General features: G+C 34.5%; 1 protein-coding gene across 1 annotated transcript; it reads right to left on the bottom strand.

Moving 5' to 3' along the window:
* Positions 1-2,629: 2,629 nt before the first annotated feature.
* LOC149849129 (uncharacterized) lies at positions 2,630-5,287 on the bottom strand. The gene has a single exon (XM_090013378.1). The coding sequence runs from the start codon at positions 4,354-4,356 to the stop codon at positions 3,049-3,051; it is 1,308 nt and encodes a 435-aa protein (XP_089869504.1). The 5' UTR covers positions 4,357-5,287; the 3' UTR covers positions 2,630-3,048.
* Between the last annotated feature and the right edge of the window lie 13,840 nt (positions 5,288-19,127).

The raw sequence follows: 19,127 nt of genomic DNA, 5'->3' as shown, positions 1-19,127 counted from the left end.
GATGTGATATAAATGATTGCTTTTAAAGGGACCAGCTCATGAATCATCCAATTGTGATGCATATGCAGGATTCTTTTAAGGCTCGAAAATCCTTGTCTCTGAATTGTAGTAAATATTGAAGCATCAAAAAATCATGTTTTTTGCTGAAAAAGCATGATCCAACAGTCGATTCCTAGCAAATGGACCTTGTTGAACACATCTATAGGGTAAGATTTGCAAAAAGAGGTATAAAAAATGCCTAGTTCACACTCTAGTTCTCATATTCTAATAGCCTATATGTGTGTGTGTGTGACACACACATAAACACCATATCCTTCATATCTTTTGAAATTTTTGTGGATCAAAACCATACAGATGAGATCTGCACAGCTTATTTAGTGGAAAACATGTTTTGGACCACGTGACTGTGACATGTAAGGAGGTTTTTCAACAGCTTCAAGAATCAACACCTACAATACACCACCATTTTGCAGCTGAAAAGGTCAGGTTTACACACTGAAACAACATGATCCAAGGTGTGATCCCTAACAACAAACCATGCTGAACATCTACGGGTTCGGATTTAGTAGAAAAAGCCTGCACCATGATTTCCAGCTAGATAGGGTACTTAGGTCAACCAGACCAAATACTCACCTCCCCAACCACACACACACACACATATATATATCTTTGTATTTGTTTATTGTGCATAGAACAAGGTATTGCACAAGTTTTCAGACAAGGTAAGGCCAGAAGCCAATGGAGTTGGTGCTGTCGGTAAGGACAGCTTCTCAACTACTAGTAAATGTCATCCTCCAAAGAGTTCCCTAACATAGGGATGGGGCTAATTTCACTGTTCAACACCCACACTTTGAACCTTGGCGGGAAATCTGAAAGGCTGGCTAAGGCAGAAAAGAAAGTGCACCACCAACACTGTACATTCGAGCGTTTAAGATAATTAAAGTTTGAAAACTTTTAGTTAAACTTTATTTTTTTATATACAAGTCACCTCAATGAAAAGTTAGTTTCCATCATCTTTTCTTTAACCCAATATGGTGCATATTACTAGAAAAAAAATAAAACAGAAAAGTAAGATTCTTCAAGTCCTAGGAAGTTTGTCTATTGCTAAGGTAGAAAGAAAGCCAATTAATATGCTAAATTTTGACAATATAACTCTACCCTTGCTAAAAAATTGAACCATAAACTACAACCTTTATATCAATCAAGACAATGATGATCAATAGCTAATACCCCACCCATGAAAGAGGATCTCTAGGTCAAGCACAAAATTATTTTAGGCTGCATTTGACATGCCAAAAAAAAAAGCCAGCAGGGACTTTTTATCTTGAAAAAGGTGGAGTCCTGCAGTCATTTATTTTAAACTTTATCTTTTTATGTACAAGTCACTCAATGAAAAGTTAGTTTCCATCATCTTTTCTTTAACCCAATAAGGTGCATATTACTAGAAAAAAAATTAAAACAGAAAAGATTCTTCCAAGTCCTAGGAAGTTTGTCTATTGCTAAGGTAGAAAGAATGCCAATTAATATGCTAAATTTTGACAATATAACTCTACCCTTGCTCAAAAATTGAAACACAAACTACAACCTTTATATCAATCAAGACAATGATGATCAATAGCTAATGCCACACCCATGAAAGAGGATCTCTAGATCAAGCACGAAATTATTTTAGGCTGCATTTGACACGCCAAAAAAAAAAAGTCGGCAGGGACTTTTTATCTTGAAAAAGGTGGAGTCCTGCAGTCATTTCAAATGCCTGATATTTCTTCCACTTTTCCAGGCATCAAACGGACTCGCAAAATGTGGAGAAAGAGGACAGGAGGGGCCTCCAATTCTTTCTCTGCCAAATATTTTCACCTCATGGATTTTTTTACCGTGGCATCAAATGTGCCCTTATAAAAAATACTGTAGTAGCGTTGCTAGCATTTAAAAAGTATAAAACCCAAACATTTGATTTAGCACAGATGTCTTATCTATGTATAAATGCATTTCTCTTCAACTAACTCAATAATTTCTATGGACTGCTATTTTTTTCACTTGCAGCTTTTAAAACTTTTATAAAGATGCAAGCATCTGCTACAAGTATCCAGCAATCTAATGCCTGGATTTGACACACACTCAAAGCACCCAAGCACTGAATGCTGCTTCTACTTAGACTTTATCCATGTTTACAAGAAATCCTGGCCAAGATTGTGGCCAAGGATCCAGCAACATCTTCATAAGAACGTGCATAATATAGAAATAACATTTAATAATAAAAGTTGGAAATGAAATTCATTTGGAGTTAATGATATGACGTTTAACAAAACAGGCCTCCATGTTAAGAGAATATAGAAGATCTACAAGAAAGTAACGAATCCATGTGCCAGGGAAAGTGGTAAATGCTAGAAAATTATCCACCCATTGGAGAAACATGGAGAACATGATCTGGAAGAAATAGAAATTGTCATTCATTTTTGAGAGAATTGATTTCAGAATTTGGAATTCTGAGTTATGGTGGACCAAATGAGGCTTCCTTAGAGCTATTTTTCATATGAACCACCCAAGTAATCCCCAGACTTGATAATACATACAGCAACACCACGATCCTAGCAAAGGAAGGCATCCCTTCAATGAATAAAAGCATTCCTTGCAAAACTTTTTGCTGCTTCATCTTCAATGGTTGTTAAATTACAGAAATCTAGAATCCCAAGATCTGTGGTGATGTGGGAGACTCTCCTCAAGTAATTCTAAACATACAACAATGCAACCAAATGAGGGAACAAGCTGAGGATCCCATTCGATGTGTTTTAGATACAGTGTTTTCTTAAACGAGCAAGTTGTCTCTCTGTTGGCTGAATATTCTGTCCCAAGCTATAAACTGTTGCTTTGGCTTCGTTCCTTCGTTAAGTGCTACAAGGAGCACAACTGAACCAGAGGTAGCAGTTCATTTGTCCCAATCATGAGAGGCCATTCACTCATCAACATCATCTGATCATAACTTAATCCATTTCAGTTGACAGGGGCTCAGCCACAACTTTGTTGAAAATGAATTACAGTCCCAAAAATTTATTCCTCTTCAAATGCACGAAAAGAAATTTTTTCAAGCAATGAAGGCCACTCATCTCCTAATTGTCGTGGATTCAACTCCATTGCTACTCTAAAGTCCAGTAAAGAGATTGAAGGTCGGCTCTTTATTTCCTGCAAACCTTCCATCGAAACACTGTTAGTTTGAGTGTGCAAGAGGTGGTTCTGCCACACACCATTGATTCCTTGTGCAACCTTCCCATAAATATGCTGCTTTTGCATTGCAGCCTTTGTTTGTTCAGTCCCTGATCTTGCCCTTGCTAGCTCTATACATGACTTGATCAACTTCTTCAGATAGGCATCCAGCCCATCATTCAACAAATTAGCACAACCAATTGTCACACCATGAAGACCCTCAGCTTCTGCTATATGCTCCATCCTCTTCCTCAATGTTTCTGTATCTGAAAACTCACCACTGTCAAAGGAATTCATGTAATTACTCACTGCTGGAAGATCCCCCAAGCTATGACTCATAGCCCTGGTTGCACCACCTAAACTAACAGAGCAAAATGGAATTCCCAAAGGAGCAGATATAGGGCTCCCAGTTCGAAAGGAATCAAAAGTGATTGGCTCAACATCTTCCACTATCACTACTTCAGTCGGACCTTTGCTATTTACATACAACTGATCACGAGGTGATTTATTCAGCCTCGGCCTCTTCAAAGGTGGAGGCAGCATTGAACTACTCTGTTCATTATCTGGTCGCTCAGCAAGTCCTTGATGATGATGAGTTAGCCTCTGCAAGTCATATGCATACGCATCTCCATTCTCAACAACACTAGGAATGATTTCTTCTTTGTTAGCTCCCTGATGGGCAACACCAACTTCTGTTCTTCCATTGGGGCCAAGGGGGCTTGGTCGATCAACAAGTCTTCTATCACGTTTAACAGACCTTCCCTTCTGAGCAGACCCTGGTATGTCCCCATTTGACAAAACAACAGAATTTGGTGCATTCAGTGGTGGACTCTGCTGATACCCATCCTCTTTTTGAGCTGTCTTTGCCAGTCCACTAATCAGTGTGGTAACATCATGAACAGGAGGTGGAGGTGGCACCTTTCCATTACAAGCATTCCTTAGAATAGACCGTATCAACTGATTGTGCAGCGCGAGGTTCTCCCGCCCAATCGTGAGGTAACATAGTTTATCAAACTCGACCTTGCTCAGTTTCTGACTCAACAATCTTGTCAAGTGACTAAAGTATCTATGTGCCTTATCTGGCCCAAGCCTCTTAACAATCTGAGCCTTCAATTCGGCGAGATTAATCCGCGAATGCTGCTGTGCGGGTGACATTTCAACTTCTCGAACCCATACAACTTCCAGATCAGCAATTCTCACTGGAACAAAGGGTTTCTTCTCTTCCCCGACCAAGTTTCTGCAAAACCCCAAAGTCAAAGCCGAGCTTCTGCAACTGAGTGAGATCAAAAGGAACGAACAAAACCAACCCAAATCAACCTTAAATCTCACCACCTCAAAACTCCAACAGCCAACAAAGAAACCACCCACCTTATTCAAGGTTCCAACTTCCTTTTCCAAACGCAGAACTCACCACAAGCTAGGGCTCATTCCTCGGCCCCACAGAAACCAAACCCTAATCTTCCAAAACTGCCCAGATCAAGAATGCAGAAAACTAATAGAAACCAACCACCACCACCCGCGCCAAAACCGAAACTATCACCACCCAACTTACTAAAAACCTCTAATTTACATCCCGAGAGTCGGAATTAGGATCTACAAACTATAAATCACCAAAGGTTAACCCTAAGCTAAACCCCATTCTCTTAGGCCAACCAACTTTTTTTCTTCCTTTTCACATTGAAACCCATAAAATCCTATCTTGAACTACTGAAGAAGCCCATTACAAATACAAATTAAGGCAGAAACCGAGCGACCCACAAATTCTCGATCCCTCGTGGGTCGACACAGAAACCCACTAAATAGAAAGGATCGTTCATGAAGAGGAGTTCAATGGGTATCTCGACGGAACACTAGAAGCGCATTCAGAATTGAAGATAAATCGCTGAGTTTGAAGGGAAATTGAGGGAAAGGAAGCATTGGCTGACCTGTGCGGAGCTTCCGACAGTGAAGATGCGGGGTCATAGGCCGTCCTCCCCCGAGGAATTCTCTTCTTCATGAGGGGGTTCTGCGTTTACCACCCCTCCCACCTCTCTCTCTCTTCTCTCTCTCTCTCTCTCGATTTCCCCCCCTTCTTTCTTTCTCTCTTATTTTTGTGTCTGGGTGCGGGGGATTTCCGATCTCAGCAAACGTTTACTCTTGTTTTCCTCTCTCTCTCTCTCTCTTAATTCCTTTCCAGTCCCAAACATATTTTTAAATTGATGGGGATTTTATTTGACCAATGATACTCGTTCTCTAAAGCTATGTTTTTGTGATGAGTGTTCATATTTACCACGTTTCAATCAAATCGGTCCCATAGACTACTCTTTCTGCTCAATTCAACGGTTTTAAAGTTTAGAATTTAGATGAGAAACAAATTTCCCTCCACCCATCCCACACTCTCTCTCTAGGCACATTTTTTTATAGGCAAGCTGGGGTGAGGTAGACCCAACCAATTATACATCATATCATTGAGATTTGAACTTGCAACGTCCCAACACAAGGTAACCTACACTAATAGCTCTTACCAAACAAACATGCGGACCCCCCCCCTTGATAGTAGATACAATCGACATAAGACCTCATAGGTGTAAATCGTTTTGACTTAATTTGACACCGTAAATGCTTTCAACGTGGTAAATTTACGAAAATCTTACTTCATATTTTTTTTGAAAATTTCTTTTAATCAAAGAATTTTAGTGCATTTACGATATTTGAGTGTTTGATCAATCAGATTTTATATATTTATTCTTTACAATTTATTTAGTAAAAAATATTCTCCATGTGAAGATTTTATAATGTTCTGACATGCTTTTCCAAACATTAACAATCAAGCTCACAATGCATTTAAAAATCTTACAATACAAAGTATTGGAGGCTGTTAAATTTAGCCCTTTGAAAAACAAATCTAAATATTGAAAAATCATAAATCATGAATGATAAAAAACTAATATATAGAGCATGATTGATGAAAAAATCATTTATAAAAAAAGGAATGTTAATCGATCATTGGTTGAAAATTTTAGACCTTTTGATTGGAGGGTCATCATTCCCCCTATATATATAACCACTAGAATATGTTAAGTGTAAATATGTGAATCGAAGTGTGAACTAGGTATTTTTTTATCCTTTTTTTGCAAATTCAATCTTGTACATGCATTCAGCGCGGTCCATTTGCTAGAAATCGACTTTAGATCATGTATTTTTTTATGAAAAATATGATTTTTCGATGCTTGAATGTTTACAAAAATTATGAGTAGTTGATTTTCAAACCTTAAAAGATCCTTTTTATGCATAGTAATCAGTTGTTTCAAGGGTCAATTTCTATAAAACTAAGCATATAGATCATATATGTATGCTTTATACCCTTGCTAATACACAAAAGAAACTTTTACACATGGTTGTGAATCAAGAAAAAATGAATAGAAATACAAACATGTATTGAATCCTAATCCAACATAGATTAGACCCAGATCCAAATCACATCACACTCCAACATGACATCTGGTCGTGTGATAGTCAAGTGACTTTTGTAACACCCCAATTTTTAAGTCTTGCAAATGGTGATTTATTTTTTGAAATGCTTTTATAAAATAGCATCAAAAAAATCAAATGGGACTAAAACTTGGCGCATTACTTTTTGTTTACATTCACATTCATATATGCATTTGAACTTAGGAATTAAACATTCATAAATAGAAAAAAAGTCCATACATGTCCAAATTAATAATAAATATTTATTAGACATATTAAATCAAATATCAGAGTTTTTGAGCAACTAAAATTACTCGCAATCTAAAATGCTCGACGATTGAGAAAATCATGGCTCGGTCCTCACCGCAACCTCCCGCCATCACATATGAGCTCACTCACTTTCTGAAATCATTTTAAATTAAAAGGGTCAGACAAAACTTGTCTTAGTAGAGTGAAACTATACAGAACATGTAAATTGAAATACATAAGCAAAAATTACTTCATATTTTTATGCATTTAATAAAATCAAATAGAATAAACTTCAACATGTATTGAAAATATCTCATATAAACATACAATTGCAAAATTTAACATTTATCAGTCATCTAGTCTATCTTAAACAATTAAAAATGCATGAACAGTTAAATATGCATGCACTTACCAATGCAAAAGTTGATCTTATGCATGAACCAATTCTTATATTTAATTAACATTTTTTTCTTAGATGATGTATGTCATGCCTTTCTAATGCACATTTATTTAGGTTTCACTTCTTAACTCTATGGGTACAAATATAGACTTATACCTGAATCAAGGTTGTGGTGCATATAATATTTTCAAACATGAGTGGCTTTGACTTGGTCGGGCACCTTTCTCCAGTACCGGGTGAGGGACGACAAGAGTGAGAGAAGCTTCAAACACTATCATCTTGAAGCATCAGACTTTCACCCATGAGTTTCTTCCCCCTGCGTTGTAGTCTATTGCAGAGGGTTTTCTCTATCTTCATACTCAAAGTCTTAATCTCACGAAGCCGTAAGTACTACTTGCCCTCTCCTTGCAAGACCTTACTTTAGTGTTACATGTTTTTTTCTTTTTAAATTAAATCTCTTACATGAAACACCACCATGAATGAATCCATGAAAAAGATTTGGCCATATCAAGGCCAATGAATGCATTTTTAAACATTCATTCAACTAAATGCTCATACTTCATTCTTATCAATCGTATGCGTATATGCATAAATAAAATGCTGAAATTCTTAAACATTGCATGCATCCATTTATTTACATAATCATCATTATAATAGATATAAAAAAATTTACAGCAGAAATTGTCCTCTTTATCATTGCAATTGAATTCGCAAAATGGATTCTACTTAATTAGCGAAAGGCCATGTGGGCTAGTTTAGGCATTCATTTAACATTCAATTTATGCCCTATAGGTGGGCATATAATTCTCTATAGAAAATTAACTTAGGAAAATGCATATATAGGTTGACAACCATTCATAACAGCACACATATCAATATATATAATTTTTGCAAAAATCGGTTCCAAACTTACGAAAAACCCAACTCTATCCGACACATTACACCAACTACATAAAATTTTTCAATCAATGGTCAGAGCTAAATTTTGTACAATTTATAGAAAATTTTATCAGTTTTTTGATGCCATGAACCATTCATAAAAATTCATTCGTACAAGGAAGTTACAAACGTTTTGGCGCAGACCTACACATTTATGTTCTGACTGTCACATAACAATACTTACTTTATGAACAAAGCTCAAAATTTCACAGTAGTTGTGAAATTTTGTTATCTTTTCAACACAATAAATCACTCATTAAATTTCATCCGAATGAGGGAGATACGAGCGATTAAACAGTTGGGTATCAGGCTAAAAATACGTAGTTCCGAAAATATGCATTCGAGTAGGCCAAAACAGACCACCTGAACTCATAATTTTGATTTTTTTTACATGAATACTTTTATAAAATTCATACAAACTACATTTAAATTAATTCTAACTACTCTACCATAGACAAGTCATGTTTTTGCAGCTGTTAGGCCGAAAAATGGACCCATCTTCCCGAAGCCTATTTCCTTAGAAGTAGATTTGGTAAAATTTTTCATTAAGCATATCAAATACAATTTTTTTTATGAAATAAAATAAAAAAATCATACTATAATGCCAAGGCATTCACATGCACATACACTACAATATTCAATTAAAATTCACGTGAAAACAATTCGATGTAACATAATTTTTGTTAAAATTATAATTTTTTTTGAGAAACCTGATAGCACGTATTTCTCTATGACAACCATAGAAATCATTCTAATTTTTACAGTACATCCATATGAAAATGATCTGCTAATCCTAACCAAAATTTGCAGAAAAATAATTAAGTAACATATGTATTGAATTTTTTTTTTTACAGATTTTATTTCTAAGAAATCGGTTTCAGAGAAATTGATTTTTAGAAGGGTTTTCTTTTGAAAATCCCTTTTCACCTTGTATTCCAACAATCCTAAGCCAAACCTATGTGTGAGAGGTATGGTTTAGGGTCTATCCTTATTAAAAATTGAAGGAATGCGTGCCTACAAATTTTGATTTACGTGTAGAGTATAGGACCCCCTACTTTTTTGGCAAAAATCGACTCCTACACGCATAAGTCGGTATTCTAGCATGAACCGACCATCCACCACGTGCAATGAACTCACCAACAACCTATTTTCGCTCTTCACATGAATGTAGATGTCTCCCTTGTTGGTCCAAGGGTGAAGACAATAAGGTTTTCATATAGAAAATAGGGAGAAAGAAGGGAAAATAGGGGAATAAAGAGGGGGAATAGGGGAGCAAGAGAAAGAGAATGTGAAATGGCAAATAGGAGGGGGCATGAGCCCCTCCCATACTTATATAGGGTTAGGCATGAGGTCAAGGGTTGAGTAGATCTCAACCCTTGATCTCAATTAGGGTTTCCTTTCCATATCTTTTTTTTCCAAATTCTTTTCTTTCTTTTTGTATTTTTTGTTAGCTTAGGGTATATAATATATATTATATATTATAGTATATACAATATATACCTTATATTCTATGTAGGGCCACAAAGGCTGGTCGACCCCCATGTGGTGGACCCCCTTTTAAATTTGAAAAAGTCCAACTTGCTTGCTTGGCAAGCAAGTTGGTTAATCTTTCTTATTTATTTAATTTTTTTCTTTTTTTTTCTTTTTCTTTTTCCTTCCTTGGTCTAGCCATATCCCTCTAGGAGGGGATGCCCCTCTCTAAATGGAGTCAAAACTTGCTAAAAGGCAAGTTTTGACTTACTTGTCTGGCCATGGAATTTGGCAAGTTTGATTAAAACTTGAATTTAAAGGTTTTTTTTATTGATTTTAAACTTCAAATTGAAGTGCCACATAGGATGGGACGACCCACCTGGGGACTCCTACCTAATTATAAAATTAGTTAATTTTTGAATTCCATTTCACTAAATTAATACCTAATAATTCATATTAAATTCAAATGAAATTCTATAAAAATTCAAATGTGAAATTAAATGAAATAATACTAGATGAATTTGAATTAGGCTTAATTTTAATTATATGTCACCTATTAAAATTAAAAAACCCATAGATTTTAATTATTTATTTTAAATATTCTTTAGGAGGTTAATTCAAATTCTTCAAAAATAATTTTTGAAGAATCAAAACTCAATAGGGTCGATTAGACCCTTGGGCGTGTAGGGGTATTTCCTTGCACTTAGACATTTTTTTGAAGTCCTACAAACCCTATATCACAATGCCTAACTTAAATTTAAATTTTTTGATTTATCATACAATAAGGAAATTACAAAAATTCAAGAAAATTTCTCAAAAAATTGCATGTATTGCATCCAACCCCCTTAAAAAAAAATCATCCTCGAAATTTGGTTAAGGTTACAGACCAAATAGGTGTAGACGTCTCACTCTCATATCCACCCCGGGCTCCCATGTACACTCTTCGAGCCCATGGTGCTGTCATCAAACCTTCACTAGCAGGAACGTCTTATGTCGTAGCACCTGCTTTCTTCGATCTACTATCGCGATAGGGCGTTCCTTGAATGTAACAACCCACATGATTTCAAACCAAAAATATATAAAAAAAAAAATTATAAGGTTGAATCTATTCTTTTCTTTATTTTTTTTCTAAAATATAATAATGCAATGGTCTCTTCAACGAACTTGTTTCAACCGTACGAAGTACTAGATGACCCACTTGATAGCAAGTGCGAGTGTGTCTTAGCCTCTTAGTACCAGATCTAATACGAAACCATCCATTAATGATTCCGATTGAACCATTATATAAAAACAGTTATTAATATACTATATTTCTCATCATTGGCTTCGCCTTAATCAAATCAAGCTTTAGGAAGTCAGCTTGCCTATGCATTGATATTTAGTAGCTCCGTAGAACAAGGTTCAAAGTTAAAACATCCAAATGATAAAATCTTTATGCTATTATTAGGTGAGTAAACACAGTGGAAAAACATTGATTTTTTGAAATCAATTTTATAAACTGGTTTCTTGGTTAAATCTCCGAACACATTGCATTAAGAGAATTACTACCATCACCTATCCGAATAAACATTGACTATGCACAGAGTAATTGAAATTCAGAATTTAACTAATAATCAAATGTCTAATTAAATAGTACTTTAGCAATTCAAAAAGTATTAAAATTTAAATAAAATGAGAAGCCCTTTGGATCATCAAAAATATCAGTATGCACAACCCCCTCTAGCCTATTGCACTCACTCCAGCCATCACATATCTCTTGAAAAATATTTTATTTTGAAAGAATAAGACTTTAGAAAGTTTCAGTAAAACTCACAGAGCTAATGCAATATACAACACATAAAGCTTGCATGATATAAGTATCTCAAAATTTGCATCAACTATCAACAAGGCAGATATAAAGTTTCTACAGGCTATTCATAAATTCAAAATTCAAAATTCATAATTCATAATTCATAATTCATAATTCATAAACAAGTATGGAATAACCATCTTAATTATGCTAATATCAAACTTCAGATGAGAACAAGACATATCAATGAATATGAATTCATCAACTTTCAAGAACAAGAATAATTTACAGTAATATAAAGTAAAGTAAATCAAAGTACAATAAAGTAATGTAAGCAAGTAATTTATGTTTTATCTTGATTTCTCGGTCTACCTGAGTATAACGTAGACCAACCCGAAACAGGCTGATTAACTTGGGTGTTTATTATGCTATGTATTTTATTATGCTCGAGTAACCCCTTGAGTTGTGCCCCCCAAGGACGAAACCCAAAATCATAAGAAAAACAGTTGCTCCGAGAGAACTCTACTCGGGGGCATGACATCAACATTACAACGATGATCATGATCACTCACTTATGTTCTCATACATTTAAATTATTGCATCATTTTTATATGCATCATAATTCTTATAAACAATAGGTCAAATCATATTTGGTCATTCAAGCGTGAAACACATGCACATACTTTCTAAGTAAATCAATTAAATATTTATGATACACATTAATCATGATACATAGGTATGATATATTCGAATTAGACAATTATAATGCAATTATTTGCAACAAAACTATATAGGCATGATGTGTCATTCACCTATATGCTAACATAAGCGTTACAATCATAACCTCATATCAAGATCTACAATAAATAAGGATCTAATTATCACATCTGAGTTCAACATATAATCATGCTATAACAAAAAAGTCAAATCTATAGATTCATAACTAGCTATCTCAATCAGCTTAGAAGATCATCACCATTTATCATAATATTTTATTTATTCATAATAAAGATTTACAAGATCTACACCAGATCACCTGGTTTGAAAAATATATGACCTCACAAGGAGTTACCGCCCTAGACGAATGGCCTGTCTAGTCTTGGACAATGCACTTTCTTCCAAGAATATACTGTCTTTGTGGGTTACTCGTTTTTGGACAATGCACTTCCTCACAAGGACTTACCGCACTAGCCGGATTACCTGATCTGGTTATACACACCCTCATAGAGAATCCTTTGAGAACAATTCCTCAATGGGTATCATATCCATTGAAAACTATTGTCATACATGCATCAATACAATTGACCGCTCTCAGGATCTATAGTCACCAACACGGGTACAAGCATGTATACAATCAATAAGCATCACATTATACATCACTTTATATGGTATTAAAATCAAATACCAGACATATGTCTTCACGAAGTTAGCTTGTCAACTCTGGGTAGAAAAACTATGTCCTCCTAGACGAAAATGCTCTCAAAACAACTCATAATTGACTAAAATAACCCAAAACTTGTTGGGGGCGCTTCAAAGTGATTTTAACTTTGATATCAACGAAACAAAGACCATTCTTGAAAAATCCATAAGAACACAAGTAAACATGTCAATTTCACTAAAAATCCATCTATATTACCATTTTCTAGAAATTACAAAATAAAAAAAATGCCAAATATTACACACTCTCTCTTTATATATATATATATATATATATATATATATATATATATATATATATATATATATATATATATATATATAGTGGATGGTAGCTGCCTATCATCCAATTGGCTAGGCACTAGTGGATGCACGTTGAGCATCCATCGCTTGCGTGCTCTAGTTAAAGGAGCCGTTGACAACACTTTAAAAGCACAGGTAGAAAGACCTTTAGCACATGTAGGTCCACTTCTATCAGGCACAGAAAGTGGTAGGCTACCACTTACTGGATGTGTGTGTATATATAGAGAGAGATGGAGACAGAGAATAATAAAAGAGTCTAAATGAAACATGTTAAATGGGTTTTCAAATTTTTTTGTTTTTTGTTTTTTGAGTAATTCTAACCCATGTCTTTGACATGGTCAATTTACTAGGAAACTATATTTGGGTCATGCTTTTTTAATTAAAAAACAGATATTTGGAGCCTTAAAATTTTACGAGGATTTTGGGCTTTCGAATTTTCAAGCCTTATAAAAACCTACCAACGTGTTGGAATTGAACCCTCTAAGTGCTGATCTCTATAAACTCAAGCACATAGATCACATCTGGATGGTTCAAATTTAAAAATAAAATAAAAAACTCGAAAACTCATTTAACATGCTCTCTCTCCCTCTCTCTATATATATACTAAATAAAAACCTATAAAATGGGTACCGTGCTAAATAAAATATGATATTGGATTTTCAGTATTTTTTTCCCAAAATGCCAACATCATTGATGTGTTCGTTCAGTATGATTGATTTACTAGAAATGGACACTTGAATAATGTATTTTCGATGAAAAAAATAGTATTTGGAACTTTGAAAATTTATGAAAATTTTAGGTGGTGGATTTTTGAAACCATGTAAAAACCTATCCATGCATAGAAATGAAATGTTCCAAGAAGTGATTCCTATAAAAACAAACATATAAATTACATCTATACTGTCAGAATTTCGGGAAAACACATAAAATCCAATAGCGCGCTTTCAATCTTGGCGTCTAATATGTTGCATTAATTTCCTTTTTCTTTTTGGGCGATTTGGACCTATTCAAGTTTTGTTTGTGACCAGCTCAAACGTGCAAACTATATCGTGCCCAGAAACATAGTGGGATTGGTTGTAAAGTCAATGTTGAGTATTAGTTTTGAAAGTGTCCAAGTGATGTAGATTGGAGGACTCATCATTAATTAAAGACGATTGAGATTTTTGAATGGTAAAGATGTATGGAACCCGCAAGGGCTCCGCATAAATGGCTAAGCCAATCCGTTTAAGGTGTTCAATTTTGCAGGTTGTTGGAGTTCGATGCTCGAGCTCTACATCCTCTGCCACAAAGCGTAAGCAAAAAGGCTCTCTACTGGGTTGGGTAGGTCGGGGTGGGGGCGGCTGAGGGATATAGTGACCATCTCTTGCGAGATTTATGAATATCTCTAGAGAAATTACGGGAAAGTTAAAAATGATGATTTCTCATGATATTTTCATCAGAAACATAATTACCGCATTTTAAACATGATATTTATTTATGTTTTTATCAGCTATTTATCAAAAAAAAAATTACTTATATTTTACTTTTTAAATAATTTTTATTTTTTATTTATTTATATAAATATACTTTTTAAATTTTAATTTGTTTTTTATTGACAAGATTTTGCTAAAAAAATGCAAGATTTACAAATTTGTTTTATTTTTTGCGAGAATTTTGCCACTATGCTGAGGGTTTTAATGGTGGGCATTCAGTAGGGCATCATTGTCTCCCACGCCCCACCACCTCAAACTAAACGGGGGTTTCTCCTCATTAAATAAAAAAAGAAGAAGTATGGAAGCTTTTGAATTTGCACGTTTTATTCGTGATGAATAGAAAGGATGTCAACGGCTTGGATTTGTGTCAGATTTAGGTATTACGGAATCCAACTTAATCAGATTTGGATAGAAAGAGTTAAAACTGAATCTGGATCTGACTAGCTTAAAACCTGATGTTTACAGTTAATTGGGTTCGGGTTTTACTCAGATTCAGTTTTTAATTGGATCTGGGTCAGATTTCAATGCAATACTCAATACCAAACCCAAATCTGAATTCTTATTGGATCCGGATTTGGTTACTGAATGCGACTAATCAGATTCAGATTCGGCTCTGATGTTGGGTTACATCCGAAGTGTTGACAACTCTCGCTATTTTAGTTTTCCTCCAAGTAAATGTTGAGAAAATCTTGACATTTTCAAGGAAAACAGTATAAATAACACATAAAATAACTCTTTTCACAATATTGTAAAAAGATAAATAATGAATAAAATAAGGAACAAGAAAAATAATTAAAATTGTTTAAATCATATAATACAAAACAACACATAACTGTTACTATAAAGAGGTAATCTTTTATGCAGCGACACTGCATGCAACTTTATTACTGCGGACCATCCATCTCAGCATTTCTCGGGATGGAAACCACAGCCATGTCCAGAAATGCCAAGATAGCTGGCTGTCAGGCAGGTGGCTGCATGCGGCCACCACGCCGCAACACTGCATATAATGTGAACACCATACAGCAGACGCTGCATATAATGTGAACACTGTTATAAAATCATGATGCATCAAAATAAATGAGTCTTGTGGCTGATTTCCTCTTGGTTAGGGGAGAGGATCGGGTGTCCGAGGCCTCGGATGTCTAAAACCATTAGAGTGCACGCCTGTGAGGGATTGAGCAGTAACTAAATGATGATAGTAAACTAAATGAATCACCAAAATAAATAATTAAAGTCCAATTAAATTTACTTCTTTTTTGGAATTGAGGTGAATATATTGCTTGAGAAACATGTTAAGTCACTCTTTTAGTAACAAATCAAGACAAAATTTTCCAAAGTAACTGGTTCTGTTATTAGAGAAATAACCTTTGTCTCAGCAAAATTAAGGCAAAAGCAGGGAAAAATGTATGTAGACAATAATGTATTTTTTGTAAGGAAAAATGGATGGTTCTTTCATGCGTTTCCTTGTACTCCATTTTGTTTGTAACCTTAGTTAACCAGGGGAAAGGTATTCCTATCAAACATTTAAAAATAAAAGCAAGTTATGTCTTGATTTTCTTTCCCTATTTCAGGGATGAAAAGAACTATATTATGCTTTAGAGATTGGTGGAAAAACTTTACTGTGCTGCACGTACATCTTTTGGGGGAAGGAATCACTTGTAGTCAAACAAGAGTTTTAAGAAGTGTTAATTCCCCCTCAACTGATTGTTTGAACCTCTTAGGTGGGTAATGTAATTTATCTTGTAATCGCTTGAATGCATTCACACTTTTTATGTTACAAGGGCATGCTTGTGAAACCATAAAGGAAATATGATTACATCTTTTTTTGTCATGCAAATGTCAATTGCATCTGGGACACTCAATACATGTACCAAACGTTTCTTAATTGATGACACAGTTAGTGCTGTTCGCCACTGCTGTAATTTCTTTGACTGATTGACTTATATGTTTTGGTTCCTTAGTTTTCTTGAGAAATTAGACCAAGTATTTGTCACTTTGCTCAAATTCTTATTGAAGTTGCGATCTTCATCTACTATACAACTTCATGCTTTTAGAGATAATCTCCCCAAAGATTCGTTCAATCATTTGGTGAATTTTCGATCCAAGCCTTCTGTAACTGGCAATTCAGCTTTTTCTTTTCTAAATTCATTTTAAGATATATTGTTAGTAAGTGATGTTAGTCATTTGACATACCTAAATTATTCATAGACTAGCTGGAAAATATTTGCTACTAATGAAGGTAAGAAACTAATAAGCTAGAAATCATAGGTGCAGCTTGCATCGACTCAATCTAACCACATAAATGTGTTCAGCATGGTTTGTTTGCTAAGGATCAAGCCTTGGATCGTGCTTTTCTGATGTAAAAATATGATCTTTTGAGTTATGAAATTTTAGCACATTATGGGACGTTGATTTTTGGACCCCTTTAAAAACCAAATTACATGTCATTATCAAATGATTCAAAACAAGTTTCCTACTAAAACCATGTAGATCACACATCTGTAACATTTGATCTATAAAACATTTAAAATTTTTGAAGAAAAAAGTGATTTCTACTCATTAGTTTCAAGCTTCTTTGTGGAATACAATCATTGCTTTCGCTTGCCTAATGATATACTTTTGGTGTGATGGTTATGGCTTCTGCAACCCTGGTATCTTGATTGCCTGGCTTCCAGTCAATGCAGCCAAGGATCATACTAGAAGTATATATTGACTCGAAATAAATCTAATTTGAGTAGTGAAGCAACATAAACCTTTGTATTTATTGGTCTGTTTATTTGGCTTAAGATCTGGACTTGATGTTTGAGCACCTTATTTTTTTTCCTTCTTTTTTCTCTTTGTATATGACACTTTTTGCGCTAATTGAGTTTATCGCAAAAATGATCGAATGTAGATTGAGTTAGTTGGGGCCTACCATGATGCATGTGCAATATGAACTTTGGCTTTCCAATGGCTTTCACACACTACAAAAAAAACCTCTTTTACTGGTATGTCTTCCCTCGCACCAGTAAAAGAACATTTTCACTTGTGCTATTTTAGGTATTGCAAGTGAAAATATTGGTTATAGTGGCGCTAGGAAGACTGTGCTAACATAATAAACTTTTTGGAACACACACAGAAAGTGCGTTAGTAAAAGTATTTTTTTTGGCACAACAAAAATTTACGCCAGAAAAAGAGTTTTTCTGGCGCATATAAGAAGTGCACCAGTAAAAAAACATTAAAAAAATTAAAATTCTCTCTCTCTCACCTCTTTACCCTAGTGAATGAGTGAGGGTTGCCGACCACCACTGTAACTCGACCACCATCTCTCTGTAAGACCCACAAATTTTATGAGAAAATTCAATACATGATAGAATTTCAAAAAAAATATACTTATGTATATATATATATATATACACGAAAACCTAGAATGAATATATATCATAATGATATTATATCAAGTTCCTAACTTTTTATTTAAAATGCATAATTGAACCACCAAAAATTTTAAATGCCTAAGCTCAATGTATTTTAAGAAATTCTGACAAGAATCGAGGTATAAGAATTTTTTTAGGTTTTACCAGAGTTTAGAAAGATTATTTCCAAAAACCCTAAGTGTAATTTTAAATAAAATGGAATAAATAAAATATTTTCACTCAAGAGGGCACGTGGGGGGTATTTTTGAAAGACTTTCAAACCCTAGAGAGCATGCAGGGCTCTAGAGGGGTATTTTTGAAAGAATTTTCAAAGAAATTTAAATGAAATAAGACTATTGGGGCGTGTGGAAGGTTAGATTGAAATATTACTAGTATGCCACCGCCTAGAAGGGTGTGACATACACCCCAGCCATCCATCTTGGACCCTCAATCCTAGCCATCTGGTTGAACTTTTTGCAGTGGTATTTTTAAAAGATATTTTTCGCTAAAAGATTTGGAAAATCGTCAACCAAAAATAATAAAAACCGACTTTCCACGAATGTGGCAAGTACGGGTCGAATCCTCAGGGAACGAGAAATATTCAATTTACTTCTAAAAATTTCAATTTATTAATATCAAACAAATAATCTAAGTTGAATAATATAATTCTAATGAAATTACAAATTAGGAACTACAGTCAACTAGGAATAGATTTCTAAAGTATTCTCCAGATCGCCAGGGTAATTTCATCCTTTCACCACATGTGCATTTGTACTCTTATTCCGAATTCACCTTTTAACCTGTTGAAAACTTTATCAACCTAAAATACAATAAAACATCAAATTAGTGCATAATTATAATAACTACTTCTAAAAATGATACTACATCTAATTCTATGAAGAATTAATGAACTAAATTATAATTAAAAATCAAAATTAACTAAAATATCATTTCTCAATACATCAACTAACTATTCTGAATCTAACTAGGTTAATTGCTGCAAAAATACTAACTAACAT

Source organism: Nuphar pumila, chromosome 1, assembly GCF_984573655.1.
Source record: "Nuphar pumila chromosome 1, dmNupPumi1.hap1.1, whole genome shotgun sequence".
Lineage (NCBI taxonomy): Eukaryota > Viridiplantae > Streptophyta > Magnoliopsida > Nymphaeales > Nymphaeaceae > Nuphar > Nuphar pumila.
This window is presented reverse-complemented; position numbering and strand designations above follow the sequence as displayed.

Coding starts and splice junctions, on each gene's coding strand:
- LOC149849129 (XM_090013378.1), bottom strand. CDS start 4,356: ATGTCACCCGCACAGCAGCATTCGCGGATTAATCTCGCCGAATTGAAG.